General features: G+C 54.0%; 1 protein-coding gene and 1 long non-coding RNA gene across 5 annotated transcripts in view; one reads left to right on the forward strand and one right to left on the reverse strand.

Moving 5' to 3' along the window:
* Positions 1-1557: 1557 nt before the first annotated feature.
* On the reverse strand, positions 1558-20927 carry LOC131273561 (uncharacterized). Of its 2 annotated transcripts, XR_009180807.2 has the most exons (3): positions 20388-20927; positions 9892-10537; positions 1558-4254 (listed from the first exon to the last, which is right to left on the reverse strand). It is a non-coding gene; the product is annotated as an uncharacterized lncRNA (long non-coding RNA). The 2 variants fall into 2 exon arrangements; XR_009180808.1 differs by lacking the exon at positions 1558-4254 and having other exon boundaries at positions 9423-10537; positions 20388-20804.
* Positions 20928-20963: 36 nt separating this feature from the next.
* LHFPL6 (LHFPL tetraspan subfamily member 6) overlaps positions 20964-27404 on the forward strand; it is a 188851-nt gene continuing 182410 nt past the window's right edge. Inside the window, exons 1-2 of one of the 3 annotated variants that reach the window (XM_058276915.2) lie at positions 20964-21120; positions 22070-22754. In XM_058276915.2, the coding sequence (XP_058132898.1) occupies positions 22370-22754 (385 nt within the window). In that variant the 5' untranslated portion in view covers positions 20964-21120; positions 22070-22369. Of the gene's footprint in view, positions 21121-22069; positions 22755-27404 lie in introns of those variants that run through there. The other 2 variants (XM_058276914.1, XM_071208137.1) reach the window with 2 other exon arrangements.

Raw genomic sequence — 27404 nt, forward strand, 5'->3', positions numbered from 1 at the left:
CCTCCCTGAAGACTGGGAGAGGGGGACCCTTCCAGCCGTCAGAGCTGCCACCGGGCACGGCCAGCGCTCCCGCTGGCTGGGGTCGGGCAGGGGCGCTCCCGGCCTCTGTGGGAGCCACACCCGGAGGGCTTTGCTTTGGAAGAGGAAGGAGCAACAATCGAGGGGCCTTTCCAGGCGGGACCAACACACGCCCGAGAGGCCACTGAAGAAAGAAGGGGCTCGGTCATCCTTTCAGAGGTGAATCAGCTCCGCAGCTGATGATGCACACATCCGCTCTAGGACAGGCTGGCCTGCTGGTGAGAAGCACCGCCCCGCACGGCACGCGCTCTGTAGCACAGGTGCTTACGGGTCACTAGTTTACTGCGGGACCAGTTCCACCGTCTTCCAACCAAGGTTTGCTCTCAGAAGTGGCTTCAGACACTACCTGAGACCAGAGGGCTGCTAACCTCCCCGGGCACAGAAGCATCACTCGCCGCACACACCGTGCACATGCCACACACACCATGCACACGCCTCGGGAGCCTGAAAGGCTCAGCAGAGTCTCTTCTGATAGATACCGTGTCAACGCACTTCTGAATTAAAGCTGGTGCTCCGCTCTGTTTGTGCAGTCCTCACCGCAGGATGGGAGTGACAAACGACGTTGGACCCGAAGCTGCAGGGGTGGAGCACAGGTCCCGGCAGCCCGGAGCGCCTCGCGCTTGCCCTGGCGCAGGGGGGCCCCTCCCTGAGCCCAGCTGTGGGTGCATGGCCCGTTGGCACCACCTGCCCGCGCTGCACACCCAAGGGTGCTCACCTGAGGAGAACTTCAGTGCCTTCCGGTGGGTGAAACCAGAGCGCAAGGCAAGCCCCGTTTGCCCCCAGTCCCTGATCTGCGGGCTAACCCGCCATGCTCACCCAATTTCATTTTCCCCAGGAATAGAGGAAATGAAAATGAACTCATCCAGAACTCAGCCTTTCATACCGCGAGCTTTCTGAAAGTGCTGACTTTTGATCCCTGGCACAGACCAAGTCTCTTAAGAATGAGGAGGAAGCTACACGTTTAAAAGGGGGGAAATGGGGAAAGGAAGGGAAAGAAAAGAAGATTCCCATGTAACTTTTCACTAATGACCAATTTTGGGAGCCACAAATCAAGTGGTTTTCAAAGTGTGATACCTGCGCTGGGATCTTCAGTCTCACCTGAAAACTCACTAGAAATGCAAATTCTCAGGCGTCCTAGACCTACTGAATCAGAAGCCTTGGCGATGGGCCCAGGCACCTGTCCTTTAATGACAAGTTTCCAGATGATTCTGATACACACGAAGTTGAGTTGTAGGGCTCCAGTCTAAAGTATGTTCGCTTTCCAGAAAGGTACGTGCAAAACGACGAGCCCCAAAGAGAAGTTTCATCTCTGCAATAACTTTGTTTATTCTCTGGCTCTCACAAACCTAAGCAGCTGTAAAAAAAAAAATGTAAGTGGGATTTGTATTATGGCATTTCCCACCTCGTGGCAAGACACCTTGAGGTTTAAGACAGACATTATTCATTTATGTATCCCATAGCATCGAAGAGAATAACGACTTACATTCAATAAGTACTTTAATGAACAAATAAGTGAAGCTGTTCACTGATAAAAAGCAAGTTTCGGGTTTGGGATTTACAAAAACATCCACTTAGGGGTGGCGGCGGGTCTTTAATTTTCGCCCCCTGGGCTTCTAGCAGATGTTCACCCAGTGCTACAAACGCGGTGTGTTTATAGGGTAGACACAGCGGAAGCTGATTGCCACACCTGGGAAAACAATTCCAGTAACGTAGTCTGCTGATTAGTGATCAGCAATGTCATTTTCTCACAGTAAGGGAAATCAGAGTCCAAGTTCCTTCCCAGGCTCTTGAAATACATTCAGCAAGTCATGCTGATGGCAGTAATCTTGATATCAACGTCAAAACATCCTCATTTAAAGATTTCATTGGAACATTTTATGTCATTCTTAGCAACTTAAAACAAATGTATGCTGGTCAGAAAACTAGAAGATGTTTGCTAATAACCAACCTACTAGAAAAAGCATAATACATGTTATTACTGAAATATGATGATTTTGAAAATGACGAGAAAGATCATAAAATCAAACAGTTAAAAGCAATTGCTTTCGTGATCACAGAGTCATGGTTCGATTAATCGATGTTGGAATTCTAAGTGTGTAGCTCAGTGGTGAAGTCATTTCCCCACAAACTGCAAGTGATGCTAATGAGAGACTCCGTGGCGTTTGGCAGCAGCATTCTGCTGCTGTGACAGAGTAATCACGGATTTTAATTTTGTTTTCCTGCAGTGCATTTTTTGTCAGCTTAGGCCAGTAACTGCACAAAAATAGCAGGACCCTTGCCAGCTGAGGCTCTGCCAGGAGATCCGCACGGGGCGGCCGTGGTGAGGACCAGCGAATCCCGCCTGGCCCTCCTGCCCCCCAGAGCCCTGCTCCGGCCCACGCTGTGCGGTCAGCGCACCTGGGAGCTGCTGCGCCTGAGGTGGAGCATCCACTTGGAACAAGGAATTAAGTCGTGGGGCCTAGAACGGAGACCCCAGACCAGCGCGCCTGGGGCCCGGGAGAGGAGCTGGGGAAGGGGAGCACAAAGTGAAGCCCCCCGAGCGGGCGCTGGAACCCTGGGACCTTGGTGCGAGGAGCTCATGAAACAGGACAACGAACAGTTGAGCAACTCCTTACAGCTGACGGGGTGACAGCTGTGTTCGAATCATCTAGGAATGCAGAAGGCCTGGGGTTTCCCGGAGGTGTCACTAATACAGAGGAGGTGGCCCAAAGCCTCCTGATCAGGGCACAGTGGAGTCCCCCGTTGGGACCTGGGACCTGGAAAACAGCGGACGTGGACGGCGAGCCAGGAGGACGCCTTTCTTTCTCTAACCCCTGGACGTTGGCATTCCACTCCCAAAGCCCCAATCCTCTCAGTTAGGGTAGGACGAGGCATGCTTACGGCTGCGACAACGCCAATAAAGCTGCAGATCACCTGCTGCCAATAGGAAATTGACAGCAGTGCAACAATTAGGTATGGGGTAAGCGTCTACATATTTGCCTTGCTGGACATGGATTTATAAGGAGGAATTTTTTAATTGAGATTTTCTTTCTAAGTCATTGAACTGGTGTAACTCATTTCCATTCAACTTTAGGTAGCAAATTAAAATTTTTGAAATCACTAATGATGCTAATACCACTTTTTTCTTAAACAAAAAAGAAACAAAATACCATACATTTAGTTTGCTTGTACTCCACATATTAAGGAGCCTTTATCTCTAAAGGAAAACATGTCAATTTACAAGGTAATTTTCTTAAAAATAGAAAACAAAATTATCTGTTCAATTTATGATATCCTTCAAAAATTAAGAGATAATTTAAATGAAGTATACTGAAATAACACCGAGTTAACTGCCTATTACTTTGTATAAGCAATAGCATTAATGATTTCATAATGAAGTTTTGCTCTATCAAAAAGAACAGCACACAATACAGAGAGCAGACAGAAATATTCATGCATGTTATTGAGCCCAATATTTCCTTTGCTTCCAGTAAAGTGCAGACAACATGCCCTGGAATCAAGCCTTATGTTTAATTCAAAGAAGTACTCTTTCCCAAAATGACTGCCCCAGATAACATTTGGTTTGTGATAAAACCTAAAGCTTTTCACACTATTCCTACTTTAAACTGCTGTGTCTGCAATAGTGTTGTGTATTTATAGATACTACATGGAGCGTTGGTTATTAAGTGAGAGAAAGTGCTGCATTAAATGTATCTTGGGGGACTCCAGCCTGCTGAGATTTCCCTCTGGAGTCATCCACAATGGATGGCTTACACTTTAAAAAGTTCAGGATCCAAAGCAAAGCTCTTTGCAGTTTTGCAGTCTATGATTCTATGCACAGTAATGCGAAGATGCAAAAGGAAGAACTGTTTATCCGGGAAAGTTTAAAGGCAAAATTCTTCAAAGAAGGAACCAAGATGGAATTTTTGGAAGAATCTGGTCACCTGAGGGGCCAGCTGTGACTTTCTGGAGGCCAGAGGAGCCCGTTGAAGCCATCGGGCCTGAACAGCAGCTCTGATTAGACAAATGGTTACAAAAAAGAAAAGAGGAGCTATGAAAATGTTATTGATCCATTACTGCAACAGTGAAACAGGAAAGGTCTTCCTGGAGACTTGGTCTCACTTTAAATGCCCCAACAAAGGTGGCATTGGAGGAGGATTGTTTCAAGGTAGCCAGGGGCAATGATGGAGCTGTTACCTGGAGCAAAAATAAAGGACAGAGATTCAGAACGAGGTATATTAGATACTTAATCTGACCACACTAAAACCCTCAGAATACAAAGTTACCACCGTGCTTCATTGTCCTATTGTTCACCCCGACATTGTCTAGGATCAGACTTGATGAAAATGCCACCATGCTAGACCACTGTTTGGAGTCCAGAAATTTTTGGAGTAACTCATTGTAGATGGCTATTTTGGTGTAATAAAACACAAGACAAATATATATATTTGAAACAGGATAGAGTAGAAATATTAAATAAAATTAATAAGTACAGGAATATTAATATGAACATATTTTATACATTTGTATGTGACTGAAAACCAGGTTTTCCAAGGAGTAAGATCATGCAAATGAAGAGAAAACACATGCAAATAAAAGGCTGCACTAAAAAGAAACAATAGTGTATGTTCTTATTTGTATAAAATTAAAAATGCATAAGTTGGAAAATTAGAGATTAAAGGTAATTCTCACCATAGCTATTGACTTATAGGAAATACATGACAAATTTTCAAATAAAAAGTAGGTTGCAGTCTGTACAGTGTATCACCTGATGGACAAAAGCAAACAAAAACAAAAAAGAGAAACCACAGGTGTTTATGTGTAAATAATTAGATTTACTTGTTTAACCAAGAGAAGATGTAAAAGTGTGCCCAAGTCTGGTAAAAGTGGATTCCTCAGAGGACTAGGAAGCTGGGAAAGTAACTGCCGTTCCCTCAACACATCTTTGAATCATTTCACTTATACAATAAATATGCACTAGCTTTTTTTTTCTTTTAAATCCTTTTTTGAAGTAAAACATACAGAAAACTTGACACATCATGAGTGTTTAACTCAATGAATTAGCACAAAGTGAACTCAGCCGCGTAATCCCCACAGAGATGAAGGAAAAACGTTACTGGTCTCCCAACGCCTCTCACTCCCCATCCTCCTCAAGAACCTGCACCAAAGAAAAGTCAGACAAAAAACAGTTTCCATCTACCCCATGGTTAACACTGTGCATTAATGTGGCACACTTGTTACAAGTGATGAAAGAATGTTATTGTAATTGTACTATTAACTGTAGTCCATATTTTATATTAGGATTCCCTGTTTGTGTCGTATAGTCCTATGGGTTATTTTATTTTAATCTAGTACAATAATTACAATCTAAAATGTTCCCCTTTAACATTGGAATATGTGGTTGGGCGCTGTTAATTACGCTCACACTGTCATGCTACCATCACCACCGTCCATCAGTGAAACTTCTCCAGACAGCACCTCCGCACCACTCAAGCATTAGCTCCCCTCCCACGCCCACCCTGCCCGGTAACCTGCGTTCCAGGTTCTGCACGAATTAGCTTATTCTTACTATTCATAGTGAGCTCGTACAGTGTTTGTCCTTTTGAATCTGGCTTATTTCACTCAAAGTGATGCCTTCAAGATTCATCCACAGTGTCATATGTATCGGAACTTTATTCCTTTTATGGCTGTATAATATTCCATGGCACGTAGATGCTAATTTGGTTTATCAATTCATCTGTTGATGGGCACTTGGGTTGCTTCCACTTTTGACAATTGAGAATAATGCTGCTAAGAACAGCATTTTTAAAGAACCTATAAAATGTCATGAAGAAATTCTCTGTTATCTTCCTGAGGCATCATTACTTTACCTTGCACAGCTAACTCTAGAATTGAGCAATTGATTTTTGTGATGAGTGTAAAATAAGGGTCTACATTAATTTTATATAGATGTATAATTGCTCCAGCAACATTCATTAAACATTCTCCCTTTTCTCCAGTGCTCTGCAATGCCGCTTTTCTCACGTAGCAAACGCCCGCTCGTGCCTTGGTCTCTGTCTGGAGCTTACCTTCTTCCCACGGCAGCCCTGTCTGAAATACTGCCCTGCCTTAACTGTGACAGCTCCACAGTGACCTTGATAAATTCAAAAGCATAAGCTCCTCACCTCTGTTACTCTTTATCTATCCCTTGATGAATGAAGGAAATGATGCTGATTGACTCCAGACACATTTAATAGGTAGTAACAGCTTCCCATGTACTGTTTTGGGCTTTCGCGGTCACCACTTGACTCTTATTTATTTTGAAGCAATCACAAACCGACAGAGCTTTTCGCCAGCACCACTGGCGAGTGCGCAGCTGGCCTCCGCGGCTCGTGCAGCTGCAGGTCTTGCTGGCAGAGAGCAAGGCCCTGGCCTGGGCCCGTTCTCAGGGCTTGGTCCGTGGTGAGAATCCGCGAGGGGTGAGGCGAGGCGTCCCCGGAGCACGGCTCGGTCACGCTCGGCAGCAGGGTCCCCGCGGCCCGTGGCCCTGGAGCTCAGTCCCGCATGCGCAGTGCCGGGGCCCATGGCCCACAGCTCTGAGAGCGGAGCTGACGCGGGTGGCCGAGCCCAGGCGCCACCAGTGTCCAACGCCCTTGTCCCTGGCCTGGGACCTCCCGCCTCCTGCAGGCCTGTGTGGAACAGCCAAAGGCGAAGCAGAGCTTGAAGGGGAGCCCCTCACACCGCGCTGACTGCATTTTCCTACAAACGTAAGCCCGATAAAAGCATCAAGCCCAGGAAAACAGCATCCGTGTTTACCAACAGCTAATCCTTCGGTCCCCCTCAAGTTTCACTCAAGACCCAGCTCAGAGTCACGAGATTTGCCAAGGGCTTAAATGACCTCAGTCTGGACAGCCCAGACCCTCCCGGCCTTACGGTGCTGACACTTTGGGAGATCACAGGCCGCTTGCTTCATGACCTGCCCTCAGTGTCGTTTTTGGCAGGAATGCCACTGAAGGGGAAACCCTTATCGCTGATGAGCAATTTCAATTTGTCCAGTTATCGGCGATGTCCACGTCGAGCGTTTGGCCAAGGCGGAGGCTGCCGGGCCCCTCGGCTGGAGCCATGCGGCCTGTCCCTGCTCTGTGGGTGCCCTGCAGCCCTGCAGTTATCCCGGTGCCCATCAAACCTCAAGCCTTGTTTGTTGATAGACTCATGTTTCCTAGTCTACTTAATGAGCCATAATCCACTACAATTTTAGTTATTTTTATGCTCTAATTACCTGAGACTGGCTAGGAAGAGGGCATTCACACTGGCTTTGATGCCCTTTTGCTACATCTCCTTCATTCTTTGAGAATTTGCTTGTTTTCTGGCAAAAAAGGCTATTCCAGGCTCATCTCACACACTCCCTGCCCAGCCTTGGAATTAGCCATTTCACCAAGGAGCTCTCAGAGGAAAGCAGTATTCTGAAGCCGAAGTCTGGGTGCTCATTGCTACTGGGGTGCCCCTAATCCCAAACCCTCTTTGAAGATAAAACCAGAGAATATATGCGTGTTTGCACCTCTGTGCACACATTTATATTTATGTGTTTGCATAGCTCTCTACGTATGTTGAAAACCGCGAGTTTACCCCATCAATCCCTTGATTTCCAGCCAACACGCAGGTTCCATTTAACTTTCTCCCTTTCTGTAATTGTACAAGAAACGCAGCTTCCACGATCTTTAATACCCTTAACTGTTTGGCCAATCGCCTCTGTGTAACCAACCCCCCAGGGCACCCCACCCCCTGTGTGCAGCCCCCAGCTCACCCCCCCGCCTCATGTGCAGCCCCCAGCTCACCCTGCCCTCTTGTGTGCAGCCCCCAGCTCACCCTGCCCCCCCATGTGCAGCCCCCAGCTCACCCCGCCCCCTGCCTCATGTGCAGCCCCCAGCTCACCCCGCCCCCTGCCTCATGTGCAGCCCCCAGCTCACCCTGCCTTCTTGTGTGCAGCCCCCAGCTCACCCTGCCCTCTTGTGTGCAGCCCCCAGCTCACCCTGCCCCCCCATGTGCAGCCCCCAGCTCACCCCGCCCCCTGCCTCATGTGCAGCCCCCAGCTCACCCTGCCCTCTTGTGTGCAGCCCCCAGCTCACCCTGCCCCCCCATGTGCAGCCCCCAGCTCACCCCGCCCCCTGCCTCATGTGCAGCCCCCAGCTCACCCTGCCCTCTTGTGAGCAGCCCCCAGCTCACCCCGCCCCCTGCCTCATGTGCAGCCCCCAGCTCACCCCGCCCCCACCCCGTGAAAGCCCACGTCATGCGGCTCGCCTCTCAGGCACCCCCGACCGCCTCCTGGTGGCCTCACCACGTGTCCTCTCTCTCCCCTCCCCACGAACACTGTCCTCTCCCTCCACGGGCTCTGAGTCCAGGTGGGGGCCCGCCGTGCCCCGTGTGGACGCCCCCTCCCCTGCTCGGGTGACCCGGCACCTGCGCCCCCTCTTTCTCCCCTGCTCGGGTGACCCGGCACCTGCGCCCCCTCTTTCTCCCCTGCTCGGGTGACCCGGCACCTGCGCCCCCTCTTTCTCCCCTGCTCGGGTGACCCGGCACCTGCGCCCCCTCTTTCTCCCCTGCTCGGGTGACCCGGCACCTGTGCCCCCTCTTTCTCCCCTGCTCGGGTGACCTAGCACCTGCGCCTCTCAGCCACCAGGGCTCCCCACGATGGCTGTGCCCGCTGCCACTGGTGCCCCAGAGCTGGGACTCACCTGCTCAGAAAGGAGGGAAGAGGGGAAGTGCCTCGGCAAACTCCAAAACGCCACTGGCTCTGAGACTGACCACGGCAGTTTGGGGACCAGTGCCCGCCACGGAGGGAATGGTGGGGGGCCGCAGACTGGGTGTCTGGAAACGCCGGCGAGCTCTGTCGCAGTTCTGGGGGCGGGGTCTGAGATGGGGGGCCGTGCACCCTGAGAGCAGCAGAGGAGCCCCCTCCCTGCTCCGCCCTGGCCGTGGCTCCTCTGTGGCCTCCCGTGGCGTGTGCCCCGATCCCCCTGTTCCCACAAGAACCCGCGTCCTATTGGATTAGGGTGCCCTAACTCGGCTTGGCTGCCCTTAATAAGGCCCGCTGGTGGGATGGGGGAGGCCTGCCCATGCCTGGGGCACACGGTCAGCCCACAACGGGGAGAAAGCTGCTCTGGGAGGGACCCCAGGGTGGCTCGTCCACAGGAATGGACCCTGCTCTCACACGATGCACAGACACACGTCAAAGGGGCAAAGACAAATGTGAAGGTGACACTCTGAAGCTCTTACACGATGATACAGGAAAACAATCAGATTTTAAACCAGACACAAAAAGCACTAATAAAGGTGAAGATAGATAAATAAAATAAAAAATCCCAATAAAAAGAACAAAAATGTTTAGATAGTTTCTATTCATTTAGTTGCAATGAGCTTGTATTCCAGAATATATAATAAACTTCTCCAAATTGATAGACAAACACAGCCAGCCTGACAGCAACCAGAGAACGAGGGCAGAGACCTCACCCAGGATGACACCAGCAGCCTTCGCCCTCATTAATTACCAGAAAAGTGCATCAGACCACCTGATGCCCCTGCGCAGGGGGGAGAGGCTGGGGAGAATCAGGACAGACACTCTGGAAAGACTCTGGATCCCAAACGTGAGGCAGAAGACCCGATCACCTGTTCAGAGAGCACTCAGGGAGCGCGGGCAGAGCTGGCAGCTGTTTGCAGAGAGCCGCCGGGCAGTCGTGAACTTCTAAATACACGAGGAAACGGCTGTATTTTTCATATGAGGAAATATTAAAGTAAAAAAAATGAATCACGTACAAGACACCTGGCAGCACGGGCTCATCTCACAGACACAGCTCATACCTGCAAGAGAAGCTCGGCACCCGGGGCCAGGCACCACTCCAAGCTCCAAGCCGGCCGGGCAGAATGAGCAGGGCCGCTGACCAGCAGAGCCGCTGACCAGCAGAGCCCCGCAGGCCGAGGGCGGCCCGTGCAGGCCCAGGGTGCTCCCAGGGCCGCGGCCCGGGCGTGCTGTCACTGCAGACATGTGTCTATCTGTCCTGGTCATTGTCCATGCGATTTCCTGTAAAAGGTTCGAAATTGCTTGCCTCTGTCTAGACCAGGGGTTCTCAAAAGACTCCACACAAAACAAGGACAAGGTGAAACCTGACATCTCCTCCCCTTCCCAGGTCTGCGTTCCAGCTGGGGCTCCTCTCTTCTTGGCCTCGCTTTTAGACTTGATAAGCATCTGCAGTCCATGAGGCTTCTCAGGCCCGTTGAGTTTCGGGGCTCGTTTCCCGCTCGGGTGAATTCCCTGGCCTGAAGCATCAACGGGTTAACGGCTCCTGCACTGGGTGGTTTTAACCGGTCACTATGCCTCAAGAAGGAAGATTCCGGAGCTCCAGTGCCTGCGCTGTCAGAAGAAGCGGATGTGGTGCGACTTTAGCAGCAACTTCATCTTCAGGGAGGCAGCCCCCTCTTCCTGTCTTGTCATCTGGACGCCTGTAAACTAATCAAGAAAAATAAAGTCCCCTCAAAACGGGAGTATACATTTTCAGTTTTAGATTTACTAAGAGAAAGCTCCTGGAACTATCATCACGACCCAAGGAGGGGCCTGTCAAGACCGAATCATGAAGAAGTTTTCATTTTAGACCGTTGCATGCATCTTGCAACTCTGCACTGTGCAGGGGGCTTGTTTGTCCTGCTCAGGCCCCTCCCGTCGTCCCCATGTCTTGTCTACCTAGTGTTGCCGTTTACGTTAAACCTACATCCCTGATAGTAAGTGAGTGCATTACTGATGCGCACAAGGAGTGCCCTGTCATGCAGGGGTGTCCCCCGCATAGGGGAGCCCCATGGGCAAGGAGTGTGCCCCATAAGGAGAGCCGCCCAGCGCGAAAGAAAGTGCAGCCTGCCCAGGAATGGCGCCGCACACACGGAGAGCCGACACAGCAAGATGACGCAACAAAGAGAAACACAGATTCCTGGTGCTGCTGATAAGGATAGATGCGGTCACAGAAGAACACACAGTGAATGGACACAGTGAACAAACAATTGGGGGGGAGGGGAGAAAAATAAATAAATTTAAAAATCTTAAAAAATAAAAAAAGATTCTGGCTCAAAGCATCCCAGGAGGATAAAGACTCACAGGAAACAGGTGAGCATTTGCTTTTGAAGGAGCTTCCTCTGGAACATTCTCTACTACTACATTTTGGATGTTCCACTGTATACAATTTTAAGAGCAGACGGCACTGGTTGGCCTGGCCGCAGGCCGAGCTCCCCTAGCAGGGGGCTCCCCTTAACTGCACGTGGGGCTGTGGGGGGCACTGGCCGTGTCCACTAGCGGACGGACAGCAGGGAGACGAGGAGCAGGCCGCGGGCACTGGAGAGCGGGGAAGACGCCCTGGGTGTCCGCGGGCAGCCGCGGGTGGCGCTGAGGGCTGGGAAGGCCAGGGCTGTGGGCAGCGGAGGGCAGAGGAGCCTCTGGGAAGAGGGGCCCGGAGCTGGGAGGCCCCGTGGTCCCCTTTTTTTTTTAATTAGAGAAATTGTACATTTACAGAAAAATCCCAGCAAACACCGAATTCCACACCGTTTCACATACTGTTTCCCCTGTTAATCCCTCACCTTAGTGCGGCAGCTTTGCTACAACTGATGAAACAATGTTATTGCAATTACACTGTGAGCTAGAGCCCACAGTTCACAGTAGGAGTCCTGTTTTTGCTGGTTTTTTTTAGTCATGGACTCCTATGCTATCTTTTTTTTACTGAAGTATATCATTCATACATGATGCTGCAGTTGTTTTTAAAATTTTATTCTATAACATAATTCCAACCTACATTTTCCCCTTTTAACCACACTCAAATAATAGCTCAGTGCTGCTAATTACCTTCACAACGTCCTGCTTTCATGCCCACCATGCATCACCAGGTCTTTCCAAACAGAACCTCTACCAATTAAATAACTGATGTGGTAACCTGTTTTCTAGTTTCTGTATGAATCGACTCATTCTAATCATTTCAGGTCAGTGAGCTCACGTCTGTCCTTTTGTGCCTGCCTTACTCCAGTCAACGTAAGTCTTCAAGGTTCACCCATGTTGTCACAAGTAGCGGGACATCGTTCCTTTTCACTGCTGAATACTATTCCACCAAATGTATATATCACACTTTGCTTAGCAGTTCATCTGTTGATGGACACTTGGGCTGCTCCCATCTTTTAGCAACTGTGAATAGTAAAGCTGCTAAGGATGTTGGTGTGCAAGTGTCTGAGTCCCTGCTTCAGTTGTTCTGCGTGTGCACCTGGTAGTGCGGCTGCCGGGTCCTGTGGTGAGTCTACACTTAGCGTTCTAAGGAGCCACCAAGTGGCTTTACGGTGGCTGCACCGTTTCACCCTCCACCGACTGCGAACGCGGTTCCTGCTTCCCCACATCCCCTCCAGCACTTGCGTTTTCTGCTTTAATGGTGTGAGGTGTGTGTCGTGCCTTTGGTTTGCACGTCCCTGATGGCTAACGATGGGGAGCCCGCACCCCATTTTTGGTGGAGATAAGGAGGAGGTCTTCCGCCTCTTAGAGTTGATGTGAGACCCACAGTTCAGTGAGAAGGGAGAGCTTCCTGAATGCGCAGACGTCAGGGCCTCACGGGACAGGCCTTGAGCTTTCCAGAAACACGAGTGCGAAAGTGACTACAAGACGGGAAGGGAACAGAGAGATCTAGTGGGTCTCTGGCCAGGGCAGATCCCCCACGGGGTCCCTCACGCGGGGTCTGCTGTACGCTTGGACTCTCTGCTTTTCAGTGCGGGCATTTTTGAAATCCGCGCTCCATCCCTCCACAGCACCTGCCCTTCCTTGCTCCCAAGCAGTTCCGCCAGGACTGGAGTTAGCTCCTCTGTGCTTCAGGAATCTCACTCAGCTGATGGCTGTCTTATAATTCTAATTAAACATTTCAATTACATAGGAAATTCAGGTTACTTGTGGAAAAGTAGTAAGATAAGCCAAAGAAGTCCTCCTTTTAGTTTTGTTACTTTGTAGGAAATGGCTTATTTCAACTGGAGAGTTAAGCTTCTACCTGCACCTCTCAAGGACTGGCTGACTTGGCTAATGCACTTCTGGACAGCTAAGGATTTCACCTTTTGAGGTTTTAATTTTAGCTAGATGGAAATATTTCTGTAGCACATTGTATAATTTAGTGCCTTTAAGAAAAAATATTTTTGCTGACTTGGGGTCACACATGAGTTTTTCATCAGAAATGTGTCCAGCGGCAGCCGTGTGCCCACCTGCGTGCCTGGTGGCAGCGTGCAGGGCGAGCTGTGAAGGGAGAACAGCCAAGTTTGGATATGCATCTGGAGCAGTTTCATATTATTGATGAATTCCAAAAGTAGATACTGGATTGTGTTTGTAATCTGATCTGTACCTGGGCGGGACTGAGTTATGATTGGAGCATTGATTGCACCACTTCATTAGGGCGTTGAGTCCCCGCCCCTTGGTGGGTGGGGACTCACAGGTAAAAGGCAAAGGACAGAGTTGGGGGTTCTTAAGGCTGGAGATTTGATGTTGGAGTTTGATGCTGAAGTCTTAAGCTGGAGCCCCAGGAAGTAAGCTCACAGAGAAAGAGAAGCAAGCCCCAGGGAGAGAGGAACCCTGAGCCCAAAGAGACACAAGACCCTGAAAGAGAAGGACCCTGAGCCCAGAGAGAAGCAAGACCCTGGAAGGGAGGAACCCAGGAAGCCTGAGCCCTCACAGACGTCGGCAGCCATCTTGCTCCAGCACGTGAAAATGGACTTTGGTGAGGGAAGTAAATTATGACTTATAGCCTGGGATCTGTAAGCTCCTTCCCCAAATAAATACCCCAAAAAACACCAACAGGCTTCTGGTATCTTGCATCAGCACCCCTTTGGCTGGCTAACGCGGCGTTGCCCCCCAGTAGTTCCCGTGCTTGCGGTCAGCTCTGCGCCAGGAGTCCTGTGAAGAGCGGAGGCCTGCAGGGCAGCTGCCCAGTGTCCAGGCAGCGGGGAGGTGCCCGGCCGTCAGGCCTCTGGGCTGCCTCCTGCCTGGGGGCCAGGGCTGCAGACCCCAGCTCCTGTTCCCACAAAGCCAGTGCCCTCCGGGCTGCTGATGCTCCCAGGGCACGGAATTCCCACCTGGGGTCGCGCCACCTCTCTGCCTCCAAAGGGCAGGGGGCACCGCGGCTTTCCTGTCCCCAGAGCAGAGCCGACCGGGGGAGCAGCCCCTCCCTGCCTTTCCGTCCTTCTCGCTCTCTCCCTCCTCTCTCCAGTTCCCTCTCTCCTTCTCCCACTCTCCCTCCCTTTCCCTCTGTCCCTCTGTCTTTTTCTCCCTCCCTCTCCCTCCCCTCTCCATAAAGGCTTCTCTCCCCTTTTCTCCCTCCCTCCCCCTTCTCTCCCTCTCCCCCTCTTCTCTCCCCCTCTCCCCCTTCTCTCCCTGTCTCCTCCTCCTCTCCCTCTTCTCCCCCTCCCTCCTCCCTCTCTCCCCCTTCTCTCCCTCTCTCCTCCTCCTCTCCCTCTCTCCTCCTCTCCCTCTCTCCTCCTCTCCCTCTCTCCTCCTCTCCCTCTCTCCTCCTCCTCTCCCTATCTCCTCCTCCTCTCCCTCTCCTCCTCCTCTCCCTTTCTCCTTCTCTCCCTCCCTCCCCCTTCTCTCCCTCCCCCCTCTCCCTCTTCTCTCCCTCCCTCCTCCTTCTCTCCTTCTCTCCCTCGCTCCCTCCTTCTCTCTCTGCTGGTGTCGCCCCAGCACCACTTCTGTGTCCATCTGCTGGTGCGGATGGTGCTGTACCTGCTCTTGTCTGTTTTCCATCCATATCTCCTGCCTGTCCCCCCGCCCTGCTCTTTAGCTTGTAATGGACAGACCCTGATCTTTCAGACACAACTCGCCGCAGAGTGTCCTGGCAGCAGTGTCCGGGCCACAGTGTCGCAGCCACAGCCCTCCCGCCCTCCCAGGGGCCCAGGAGGCCTGAAGTCAGCAGCTTCGGCAGGTCAGTGAGAGCCGCTGCGACGAGCAGCCCCTCTCCTGCCTGGCCCGTGGCACTAGGGTCAGATTAGTGATATGAACTGACTGGGTCAGTAGTTAAATTCGCTGTGGGGTGGCTCAGTGGGGGCTGCGGGGCGGTGCTGGAGCCCCCTCCCCAGTGGGCTCTGATTACCGTGAGGGACGAAGGGAGGGGGCACCGGGTATCGGGGCCTTCCTGGAAGGCAGCGTCAGGGGGCCTGCCACGGACCCGGGCCTGGGAGCCCCACCCCCCCCTCAGCTGGGGCAGAGTCAGCCCCCGGGGGGACCACCCAGGAGCAGGGGGACAGGACAGGCCTCCTCAGGTCACAGACCCCGACCCTCCCGAGGCCACTTGCCGACCGGCCACTCGCTGTGGACACGCCTCTCCGTGTCCCAGATACCAAGCCAAGAGCGTTCGACTCGGCTCTCTCCTGCTTATTTTGTCAGTATATTTTATCTTTGCAAAGGGATAAAGAGAGTAAAATTTTGTAGAAACAGGTCTTTGTGGATTTGCTCAGAGGCTAAGGCTGGCTGGGTAGCAAATTTTATTGCTACAGTAAGAATTCTTGTCTCTTTCATTGTATTTGCCATAATCATCTCTGACATAGTCTGGGAAAATACAACAAGAACAAAAACAAAAAAACACAGACATAACATGGAAAAGCCTGAGCTAATTTTTATACCAGAAGGAAAAAAAATTTTTGAAAGTAGCACAAGTATGAGACCGATTCAGTATTAAACCTAATTATGTGCTGCTTAAAAAGCAAACTGGATCATTTGGCAAAAATTATACATTATTTATTTGGACGTTTTCCTTTTTGATGGTTGAATATGGATATTTGCTAAGTTAAATGTAATTTAACATTGCAAATTTTTTTCTAACTGTAAGTTATTGATTTGAAATCTGTATGCTACTTTCATTCAAAAAAGAATGACATATAGAAATTATACGGCACTTTGTATTTCCAAAGTAATTTGCAAACTTTAAGTGAATAATGCAGACACCACCACTGGACGTGGCGACAGACCACATGCCTTATTTCCACGAGTCACATAAATATTATGTTTAGAAATTGTATTTAACTAGAGCAACACAACTGCTAGAGGAGCAGGGACCTCAAATCTATGGAACACAGGAGCGTTCACAGAAAACGGGGCCGTCTCGTGGCATCTGCAGTGGCACACACGGGTCTCGTGGCATCTGCAGTGGCACACACGGCACCCCGACGGAGCGCTGCTGAGCACGTGGCCGGGGCAGTGAGGAGAAGCCACAGCCCTCGGCCCAGCCGCCCAGGGGCTCCTTGGGCCTGCAGTGGCTGCGCCTTGGGCGGTCACTTTCCAAGTTCCTCGTCGCCCTCCATAAACGGCCTCCGAGCTCTTCCCGGCCCTGCCCGCGCCCACTGCCAGGTCTCCAGGGCTCACCGGGCGGCACTGGAAATGAGGCTGGGCAGCCCCCTGTCTGGGCACCAGCTCGTCCCCCTGCTCCGCCGGGTGCCCCTCTCTGGCCAGGGTGGATCGTGGGTGGCCCAGCCTCTGTGTGACCTAAGAGCAGGGGCTGCAAGGAAACGGGGCGGCGTTTCCAGCCTCGGTCCCGAAGACCTGGGACAACACAGGGCCTCCTGCCGGCGTGTCCCGCCATCCCCTTGTTGGCTGCTGTCCTCGTCTTGTCACCTCGTGTGCCACACGGCGCTGCCTCTGGGACCGTGATGCGAAGTCCAAGGGCGTGTGCTTGTCCTAAGCACCGTTCGCTGGGCACGCGCCACGGATTGGGTGGTGTGGCATAAACCTCAATAAACACTTCTGGAAAGAAGGCTGGTGCTGCCCTGGCACCTGGGGCAACCAGGAGGGCTTCAAATAGCCTCAGCTCACGTTCCCCAGCACTGGGCTCCCCGGGAACCCCTGAGCCCAAACTACTCCCCTTATCAGAGACCAGCACAGAGACCCCACCTGCCCACCCCCAGCCGCCCCGGTTCCCCTGAGGTGGAAGTCCTCCAGCAAGCCCCTCACGCTGGGAGCTAGCCGGGGCCGCCCTTACCCGGTCACCACCCAGCCCACCCCCAGCCCCCAGTCACCACCGAGCTCACCCTCACGGCCCCTGGTCACCACCCAGCCCACCCTCGCGGCGCCCGGTCACCACCCAGCCCACCCTGCGGCACCCGGTCACCACCCAGCCCACCCCCAGCCCCCGGTCACCACCCAGCCCACCCCGCGGCCCCCGGTCACTGGGCTCTGAGTGCAGCCTGTGTCCTGCCCCTGGGGCTGAGTGAGGCCACCACCAAGCTGCGTCCACCCCCCCTCCAGGGCCGGCGCCTGTGCTGGCCTCCCGGGGGTGAAGGGGCGCGCACACCCCTGCTCTCCATGAGGATGTCCCGCTCACCAGAACCGGGCTGGCCTTTCAGGGGGCGCGTCACCTACGCGCTCAGCTGAGGCCCGGGAGGTGACCCGCCGGCTTCACCAGGGTCACCCGTCCCCCCTCAGCTGGGCGGCCCTCAGAGGCTGCGACACTCCCGCCCGCCCTCCAGGCTCCTGGCTTCCAGCCTTCGGCCTCCGTGGGCTCCTCCCAGCTTCCGTGCTCTGCTGATCTCAGCTTCTGGCTCCTGCCACCTTCTCTCTCAGCTTCCGGGTTTCTCTGTCTCTGCGGCTCTGCCAGTTCCAGCTTTTAAAGGACTCCAGTAAGAGATTAAGTCCCCCGTGGGCCCACACCTTACCGAGGGACCCAACAAAAGTGCCCTGAGCCATCTCCAAGCGAGTGGAGGGCCCAGGTCGGCTCACACCCACAGGAACCGACTGATTTACATGAAATTTTCTGGGGTCCAGAGAAGACTCAGACTACCACAGGATGCGAAAGGAAGGGGTAGCCCCATGCACTCCTTGGCGGGCTCCCTCCTGGAGCCCCTGGGGCTGGGAGACGGGAGTTTAGCTCTCACTGCTCCTAGAGGAGGAGAGGCAGATAGGGAAGGCGGGGCTGGAAGGGCAGATTAAATCAGCCAAATGCTCGTACAAAAAGTCCTGTCCGCCACACCCCTCGGGAGAAGGGAGGACTTCACGCTGCGCTCTATGTTCCACCACCAGAGTCCCTCCCGATCCCACACCTCACCCCGTTCATTTAAAGGTTAACTGTGCTGTAACAAGGATCGTCATCACGGTGTTGATTTGTCATTAATTCTCTCCAAGACCAAAGACCATTTTTGCATATCTGTCTGCAGTTGGCAAGCACTGAGATACAAAGTTGAGTAGTGTGGTTTCCTGTCATTAAGAATACATCTTGTCTATACAGTGATTTATCGGTTAGGAATGCTTTCAGCTGCTAGAAACAAAATTCATATTAACAATTTATAATTTACTTCAAAGTTTTTTTAAAGGAGGTGAGCTGAAGTTTGGTTCAGCAACCAAACCAAATGTTAGAGTGGCTCAGATGATGTCGCTGTGATTTTCCTCTTGCTTACAAGAAGGCTGCCACAGTTCCAGACATCTCATCCTTCAGGAGTATGTCCAAAGGCAGCCAGGATGGAGAGAGAACTGTTGTTCTCATGCTTCTAATTTTTATCAGGGAATACGATCTTCACATAGACATCCTTGGGACACATCTCTCATGGCTCATTGTCTAAACAATGTTGTTACCACTAACCTTGAGGGAGGCTAGAAAAGTATGTGGTGAGCAAGTGAGAGGGGGCTGGGAGTTAATATTGGGGCGCCATCCGAGAGTGCTGCTGTGGGTGCTTCAGGTTCTCCATGTGCTTTCACTTTCATGATCTCATCTGATGACTCAATGGGACTAGCATGCAAACAGACCAGAAATCCAAACTGGAAATAGGATGTGGCAGTCACACCTGCTGTGTGGGAACTTCTGGCTGAGAACTAATTTAAAGATCCTTTGAAGGTACACATTTGGTAGAAAGGTTTTAATATGCTATGCCTGTAATACATGCATGCAAGAATCCAAAGACTAATTCAGAAGATTTTACGGTTTGGGAAGTTAATTACATGGTGGAAAATGGAAAACAGCTTTGAATAAGACAGTGTACCCCAGTTCCCTCATCTGTAAAATTATAGAGTTGAACTACTTTAAATGACCCCTAAATCCTTCTTAAATGTAGTGTATCTATGTCGCGATGCTAGAAGTCATCACCAAATGGAACGCTGGTGCCAGGAGAGTCTTAGAAACCATCTACTCCAAACTCCTTTCACAAATGAAATAACTCAGGCTCAGAAAGACCACTCGTCTACGCCAGAGGCTTGACTCGCAGTGCATAACAAACTGTGCCGTCACAAATAATTGATACTGACTCCTGAGAAAATTTCTCAAACTCAGCCTCTTCTCTGCTTTCTTTTTCATCTTAGAAGCTCTCCACTAGCCTCAACCCTGTTTTAGTGGAATTTAGGGAATGAGATTGCTTAAAGTGTAAGGTTTGGGGAGATTACTTATCCTCTCTGTAATCACTGCACCTGCTTCATAGTTTTGTGTCTAGGACTAAAGTAACCTATTGGAAATCCTTGGGACACGCCGCTGGCCCAGACTCGCTGGCCCGGTCACCAGCCTCTCCCCAGGGGTTCGCCTCGGGGCTCAAGACCCGGCTCCCCACCAGGTGTGTGGAGGGGAGTCAGAATCTGCTGTCACTGCGTTCGTGCTTCCATCTCCTGTCTGCAGAGGTGCGGGGACAGCGGGTGTGCCTGCACCGGGAAGTCACAGCAGGTCTCGCTGTGACCACAGAGCCCAGCCCGGTGGCACGGGCGGAATTAAGGCACTTCCTGCCCGGGCTGCAGGGGAGCGGCTCTCGGGGGGCTGCAGGGGAGCGGCTCTCGGGGGGCTGCAGGGGAGCGGCTCTCAGGGGCCAGCGGATTCTTCCTTCCAGGGCCGCCCTGGGCAGACAGGGTGCTCTGCGCCTGCTGGCTCGGTCCACTAGGGGCCAGTGTCACCTCCCCAGTGGGACAATCAGACCAGCAGGAGGTGTCAGCGAGCAAGCAGCCCCGACCCCCGACCCCCAATCCCTGACCCGGGCCCGGTGAGAGAGCAAGCAGCCCCGACCCCCGACCACCAATCCCCGACCCGGGCCCGGTGAGAGAGCAAGCAGCCCCGACCCCCGACCCCGACCCCAGACTCCGAGCCCGGTGAGAGAGCAAGCAGCCCCGACCCCCGACCCCTGGGCCCGGTGAGAGAGCAAGCAGCCCCGATCCCCGACCCCGACCCCGACCCCCGGGCCGGGTGAGAGAGCCAAGGAGCCGGACCCCCGACCCCGACCCCCAGCCGGGTGAGAGAGCAAGCAGCCCCCATTACCCGGACGCGTGAGAGAGCAGGCAGCCCCGACCCGCCGCAGCACGCACACTTTGCGGGAGGGCCTCAGTTTCATCATATTCTCAGGGAAGCCCCTACCTCAAAAGGGTTGGAGCCCGTTCCTGAAAGCCTTTAAACAGGAATGAGGGGCTCTCCCCTCGGCTGGCGCCGTGGAAAAGCGCTCGCTCCCGGCTGGTCCCAGCGTGCAGCTTGACCCTCTCTGGGGCGGTGGGTGACTCCGAGCACTCCGGAAAGCGCGCCGGGTGCTGTCTGGGGCGCAGAAGCCCCCGGGAGGCCCGGGCGCGCTGGAACCCCGCCTCCAGCACCGGGGTGCTCAGAACTTCCAGCGGGTTCGAGCTCAGCCCCCGCAAACCTCAGCTCCCGGCGGAAAATCCCTATCGGTCGTTCCCAGAAAAGAAAGCCGAAGGTGGGATTGACTGGAAGGAGGGAGAGGAGAGAGGAAGTGGGGGGGGGGACAAGGAGAGGAAGAGGAGGGGGTAGGGGAAGGGCGCGGGAGGAGAAGAGGGAGAGGAGGGGGAGGAGAGGGAGGAGGGGGAGGGGGGAGGGGGAGGAGGGGGAGTAGCAGGGGGCGGGCCAGGGGGAAGGGGCGGGCCTGGGAGGAGGGGGCGGGCCTGGGAGGAGGGGGCGGGCCCGGGGGCGCGGGGGCGGCGCGGCGGGCGCGGGGAGGGGCGGCCTCGCCTCCTCGCCTGGGCAGCAGCGGCTCCGCGCTCTCCCCGCGCTCGGAAGGGACCGCTTCCCGGGCGCCCCTCCAGCCTGGGGTCCCCGCCCCCGCCTCCCGGGCGCTGCCCCCCGTCGACATCACCCAACGACGGTAGGCAGAGCGCAGCCCCCCTCCCCCACGCCGCCCCCGAGAGCGGAGCCGACCCTCCCCGCAGAGCGCGCGGGCGGGGGGCCGGCCGGAGGCGGGGGGCGGCCTCCCCCCACGGAGCTGGGCCGGGGTCTCCGCAGCCGGGGAGGGCGGCAAGTTTGCGCCGGGGCCGGAGAGGGGCGCCCGGCTCCGGGTCTGGGGACGCCGGGCTGCTGCCGCCGGCGGGGGTGCTGCTTTTCCGGCCGCCCTCCCTCCGCGGGGCCGGGGGTCCTGGTGGGCCCGCGGGGGCGTGCGGAAGGCGGTGGGGAGGGGTCGCGGGACCCGAGCTCGAGAAGAACCCCCGCCCCCGCCGGGACTACCCCGCTTGGCCTGGACCGCGGTGGCCGCGCCGCCCTGGAGGGGCGCCCGGGCCGGGCCGGGGGCGGGGCGGGGCGGGATGCCGGGCGCCGCCGGGCCGGGGGCGGGGCGGGGGTGCCGGGCCCTCAGCTCTGGGAGCCCAGCCCCGCGCAGGGAACCGGGGCTCCCTGGGGAGGCGCGCCCACGGTCCCCCTTCCCGGAGCGCCCCCAGCCCCTCCCGGGAGCACCCCAGGCGCCAGCCCGCGGTCGGCCTCGGGGGCCCCGCGCGCTCCGCAAGGATCTTCGTGGTCTTTGGCCCGGGCAGAAAGTGCACGCCCCCGAGAGGTCCTGGGAAGTTCCACGGGCAGGAGCAGAAGAGCTTCGGGCAGGCGGCCTGCGGGGCGTCCACTGCCGGGAAGATGCCCTGGCGAGCTGGGAGCCCGCGTGGCGAGGCCTGCGCGCCCGGGAGCGCCAGCGCCTTCCAGAATTGGCCCAGCCTGGAGGCTTTGGGAGGACTGTGCTGGGGGGGCTCGCCTGCCCCCGTGGCCGAGGGTGAGGCCCCTGCCGCGCGCCCTCCTTCTCAGGGCTCATTTTAATATTCCCGTTGTTTTGCCAGGGACCCTGTAACCAGAGGAGGGGACGTGGCACTCGGCAGAACTGAAGAGTCGTCTGTGACAGCCCCCTGCGCCTTGCACCTCACACGGCCTCTGCCCTCACACCTGGGCGCCTGCTGCCGTCACACCTCCCTGGCTTCTCACACCTGGGCGCCTGCTGCCGTCACACCTGCCTGGCTCCTCACACCTGGGCACCTGTTGCTGTCACACCTGCCTGGCTCCTCACACCTGGGCATCTGCTGCCGTCACGCCTGCCCGCCTCGCGCCTCGCACCTGCGCTCCTGCCTGCCGGCCGCTGCAGGATGGCCTCCAGCCTGACGTGCGCGGGGCTGGTCTGGGCCTCGCTCTCCTTCCTCTGCGCCGCGGCCTCCTGCGTGGGCTTCTTCATGCCCTACTGGCTCTGGGGCTCGCAGCTCGGCAAGCCCGTGTCCTTCGGCACGTTCCGGAGGTGCTCGTACCCCGTGCACGACGAGCGCCGGCAGGCGATGGTGATGGTGGAGGAGTGCGGGCGCTACGCCTCCTTCCAGGGCATCCCCAGCGCCGAGTGGCGTGTCTGCGCCGTGGTCACCGGGCTCGGCTGTGGCCTCCTGCTGCTCGTGGCGCTTACGGCCCTGATGGGCTGCTGCGTGTCCGAGCTCATCTCCACGGCGGTGGGAAGAGTGGCCGGAGGCATTCAGTTTCTCGGGGGTAAGTGGCTGCTCGGGCGCCGCTGGCGCCACCCCGCAGGGGCCTGGGGGTCACGTTTCAGGCGGTGGCCCCCTCCCTGTGGCCCTCGTTGCCCTTGATGAGGCACCGCCAGGCCAGGGTTTTTTGGGGTGCTTCCCCACATCCAGGCATGCTCGGGTGTTACCTCGTCGCCCTGCTGGGCACCCCACCATTCGGGCAGGGGCATCCGGGCTGCGTGGGGCCGAGGGGAGGCAGCGCCCTCCCGGCTCCGCCTGTGTGCTGGGCGCAGGTGCTGGGTGCACCTGGTCTCCCTGGAGCCCCGAGGGCTGAGACCAAGGCTTCCTGGAGAAGAGAGGAAAGGTTTTGATTCCACACTGTGGCCATCAGCCCCTGATGCTCTTGGGTGGGTCTAAGAGTGACCCTCGTCCACCCTGCGCTGCACCTGAGTAAGCGACGCTCTTTAGAAGTGAAATGGGTGCCGTGTCCACGGCTGTGCGTCTAACCGGGCGCGTGGCTGGAGGCCGAGTCACCCTCTTGGGCCGCCGCTCCCGTGCCCTGGCTGGGGCTAAAGCAGAGTATTTAAAGTCGCCGTGGGCTTCCCCCTCAGGGACGGGAGGGCTGCGCGGCACCGGCCGGCGGGAGCTGTGCTCGGGTTGCCTCCAGCTGCTGCCCGCAGGGGTCTAACTGTCCTTCGGGGATTTTCCGCCTCTTCTCTTCTCTGCTCCTCTCACCAACTGGCTGAACTTGCCGGGTTTGTGGTCTGCCCTGGTAAAGTGCAACAACTCCACAGACAGCACGCGGGGGATATGCCTTACTCTTCCCTGGGGTGTTTTGTTTTGTGGATAGTTCTGAGATAGACTACCTATTGGAGAACCCCAACAGATTATTTCAGGCTGTTTAATAGAAAAGTTTCAAATGTTTTAAGTAAGAAAAGTTGTGCTAAAATGCAAGAGGCAGAAGTTTTGTGTTTTGCAACAGAGCGTGGTTGGCAGTCTTGTTTCTGTAGCGGATGTAACTTTCTCCCGGTTTGCTTTCTCCCTGGGTTTTGCGTTTTACTGTGCTCTGGAGGCAGTTTGGGGAACTTCAGCATCCCCTCCTGCTGCTTCCTCGTTCAGCTCCGCGCAGAGGCTTGCATGTACAGGGTGCGTTCACGTACAAGTACCTGAAACTGAGGAAGCGAATGCTTGTCATTGACAGTTGAAGTGGAAATCCAGAGCTTGAAAACTTGTAGAAACCACAGACTTTAAGAATAGAACTGATGCCAGGAGCATTGGACTTTTTTTCTTGAAGAATCTGGTTTGGCTGCTTGCGTTGTACAGGCTCAGGGGCAACGCCGGGGCAGCTCCCTTTTCTCCTTTTTACTGCATCTTAGCACAGGCACCGCTGTTACTTCTGGCAGATCAGGGAGTACTTTCAAAGAGGAATCCGTTTTTATTGATTACTTTTAAGCGTAGAAAGAAGGAAGTCAACAGGAAGTGAGACTTCTGCTTCCCGTTCTAAGCGAGGGGTGGGGTTTTGGAATTATGTAGAGCTAAATGTTCTACTTTCTAGGAAACCCAAGGGGAAAAGACCGTATGTATAATTATGTATACATTTAAGGATCTTTTTAAAGTATTACATTAAACTAATGGTATAATGTGTAACTAGCAGTTGCTTTTTTCTCATTTCTCATAAATTTGAATTTAAAACCTAACCTTTGAAGGCACAAGTGAATAAATACATCCCAGTACCAAAGATAATGCACAAGTTAAAAACTAGAACTATGGAATGGTTTTTAAAAATCTGCCCTTAATCGTATCATTTCATGGGATTCCAGTTGACAAAGCCTGCTTTGAAAAGAATTCCTCCTATTTATTTCATAATTGTTTCTTTTGTATAATAACTTATGTGGTTAGGAATTTTATTTTGTGAAAATTTTCCTAAAACAGGTGGGTTTCATGAAGACCCTGCAAAACGCTAAACCAGTGAGTTCTGTGAGGGCAGCGGCGGCGCTGCAGAAGGGGCCCCGGCGGGCGGGCTGGGCCGGCGGGCGGGGGCTGCTCGGGCGAGCTGCCAGGCCCCTGCCCACGCCTGCCGGCTGCGGGGAGGGCCGCACATATGGTGCGACCTCGGGCAGGAGAGCCCCTGCAGTGCGGCTCAAGGACAAGCGCCAGCCTTAGCTTCTTATCCTCTTGCTCTGGTTGGCTAGAGGGCAGCGCAAAACGAAGTGCCACCTGTAGAAGGGACACCTCGAGGAACCCCTGCCGACTTAAACTTTTCCTGTTGATTGTTACCACCCTCCTCTCTTACTGTAAGGTGTGTTTTGTTTTGTTTTTTTTAATAATTTAACTTTCTTTTTTTTTTTTTTAAGATTTATTTATTTATTTAATTCCCCCCCCTCCCCTGGTTGTCTGTTTTCTGTGTCTATTTGCTGCGTCTTGTTTCTTTGTCCGCTTCTGTTGTCGTCAGCGGCACGGGAAGTGTGGGCGGCGCCATTCCTGGGCAGGCTGCTCTTTCTTTTCACGCTGGGCGGCTTTCCTCACGGGCGCACTCCTTGCGCGTGGGGCTCCCCTACGTGGGGGACACCCTTGCGTGGCAGGGCACTCCTTGCGCGCATCAGCACTGCGCACGGCCAGCTCCACACGGGTCAAGGAGGCCCGGGGTTTGAACCGCGGACCTCCCATGTGGTAGACAGACGCCCTAACCACTGGGCCAAAGTCTACTTCCCTGTAAGGTGTGTTTTTTAACCTTTTATGTTGAAATGATTTCAGACCTACAAGACAGTTGCAAAAATAATACAAAGCCGATTCAGAGAACTCCAACACACCGTCCTCATCCCAGACCCCCAGCTCCCCCAGTTTTAACATTTTGCCACCTTTGCCCTATCCAGCCACCCAGCCAGCCACCCACCTCCTACCTATCCATCTGTCAACCCATCATCTGTCTTCTGAACATTTGAGAGCAGTTGCACATATCATACTCCTTGAACACATACTTCCATGTGCATTTCCTAGGAACGTGGATATTCACTCATATAATCATCCTCAGTGTACTTACCAAGTCCCAGAAATTAAATATTGATGTAAAGCTTGCATTCTATTGTCCATTTTTTCCTTATGTCCCAGTAATGTCCTTTTGAGCCTTTTCTTGTCCATTCTTAGATCCCATCTAGTAGCATGTATTGCCCTGAATTGTCATCCTCTTTTTAAACTGTGAAAGCATATATATGATGTGTATCTCCCCATCCCACCCCCTCCCAAGCACACCGTTCAGTGGAACAAATCCACTACTAGACTTTTCCCTTTACTCCAAAACAACCATGCCCTCATTTCTGTCTTTTGAGACCCATGCTGTACTTTCTGTCTCTGAGTTTGCATATTTGGTATTTTCCGTGTGGTTACCATGGGGCTTAAGTTGAACACCCTAAGTCTATTACAGTCTCCTTTGCTTTGACACCAACTTAGCAACCTCAGGAGCGACTTAAGCCAAGTTCCTTCGTCCTCCACTGCCACCTCTATGTAGTTGTCGTCACAAATTACATATTTATACATTGAGTCCAAAACCATTGACTTACCGTATAGTTTAGGCATATGCCTTTCAGATCCTTTAGGAAGTCAGAAGCGGAGGTAAAAATAAAAAGCACAATAGTTCTGGCATTTTGCTTACTGTGTTGAACCTCTTCTGGAGAGCGTGTGGCTCTGGTCGGTCGCCCAGTGTCTTCCTGCAACCTGCAGAACTCCCTCAGCACTTCCTGTGGGGCTGTCAGTGGTGAGGAGTCCCTCAGCTTCTGTTTATCTGGGAATGTCTTAATTCCTCCCTCATTTCTGAAAGACAGTTTCACTAGATACTGAATTCTTGGTTGGCAGTTTTTGCTTTCAGCGCTTTAAATATGTCCTCCCGCTGCCTTCTTGACTCCATGGTTTCTGATGAGAAGTTGGCACTAAGCCTCAGTGAGTCTCCCGTGTATATGGCAGGATGCTTCTCTGTGGCTCTTGGAATTCTCTCTTTGGCATTCAGCAGTTTAATTATAACACAGTGTGTGGGCGAGCCCCGCGGCCAGCAGCCCCCTGCCTCAGGCCCTCCCTGCCTTCTGCACCCAGGGTAACTTCTGGAACAGCGAGTCCCTCGGGCCACACGCGCTCCCAGGACTCTGCTCCCCCTGGACCCGGGACCAGGAGCCTGCACTGGGGGTACAGGGGTCCACACCAAGCCCGTGGTGGGTGGGGCCGTCGGGGTGCCCCGAGACGCCCTGCTTTGTTGCTGATGCTGCTTTGAGGACCTGGGATCGAGCCCGGGGCCTCGTAGGTGGGAACCAGGCACTTGACCCTGAGCTCTGCCCGCTTGCTGGCCCGCTGCACTCACGGCCTTTGTCTGGTCCAGTGCTGGTCCCGCTCCTGCTGCCTGGAGCTGACCACGACGCTGTGCCCGTTCTTGCCGGGCACTCGAGCTTCTAGGGATGGCCCTGGAGCAGCTCACGCCCCACCTCGTCCAGCAGGGACCACAAGGCCCACTTTTGTCATAATTGTTAAAAACCTGCATGCTGAGTTTTACCCTTGAGTTTTCAAAAGGCCTGTGTGAAATCTGTGGAAATTGTAAGGTAACAAAAATGTTACACCTAAGGTGATGGTTCTATGAGAAAATAGAGGTTTTACTGCCGTTTCATTTGTTGAATATAAAACTGTGTGTCTTCAA

The sequence above is a fragment of the Dasypus novemcinctus genome, chromosome 15 (genome assembly GCF_030445035.2).
Source record: "Dasypus novemcinctus isolate mDasNov1 chromosome 15, mDasNov1.1.hap2, whole genome shotgun sequence".
NCBI classification, from domain to species: Eukaryota; Metazoa; Chordata; class Mammalia; order Cingulata; family Dasypodidae; genus Dasypus; species Dasypus novemcinctus.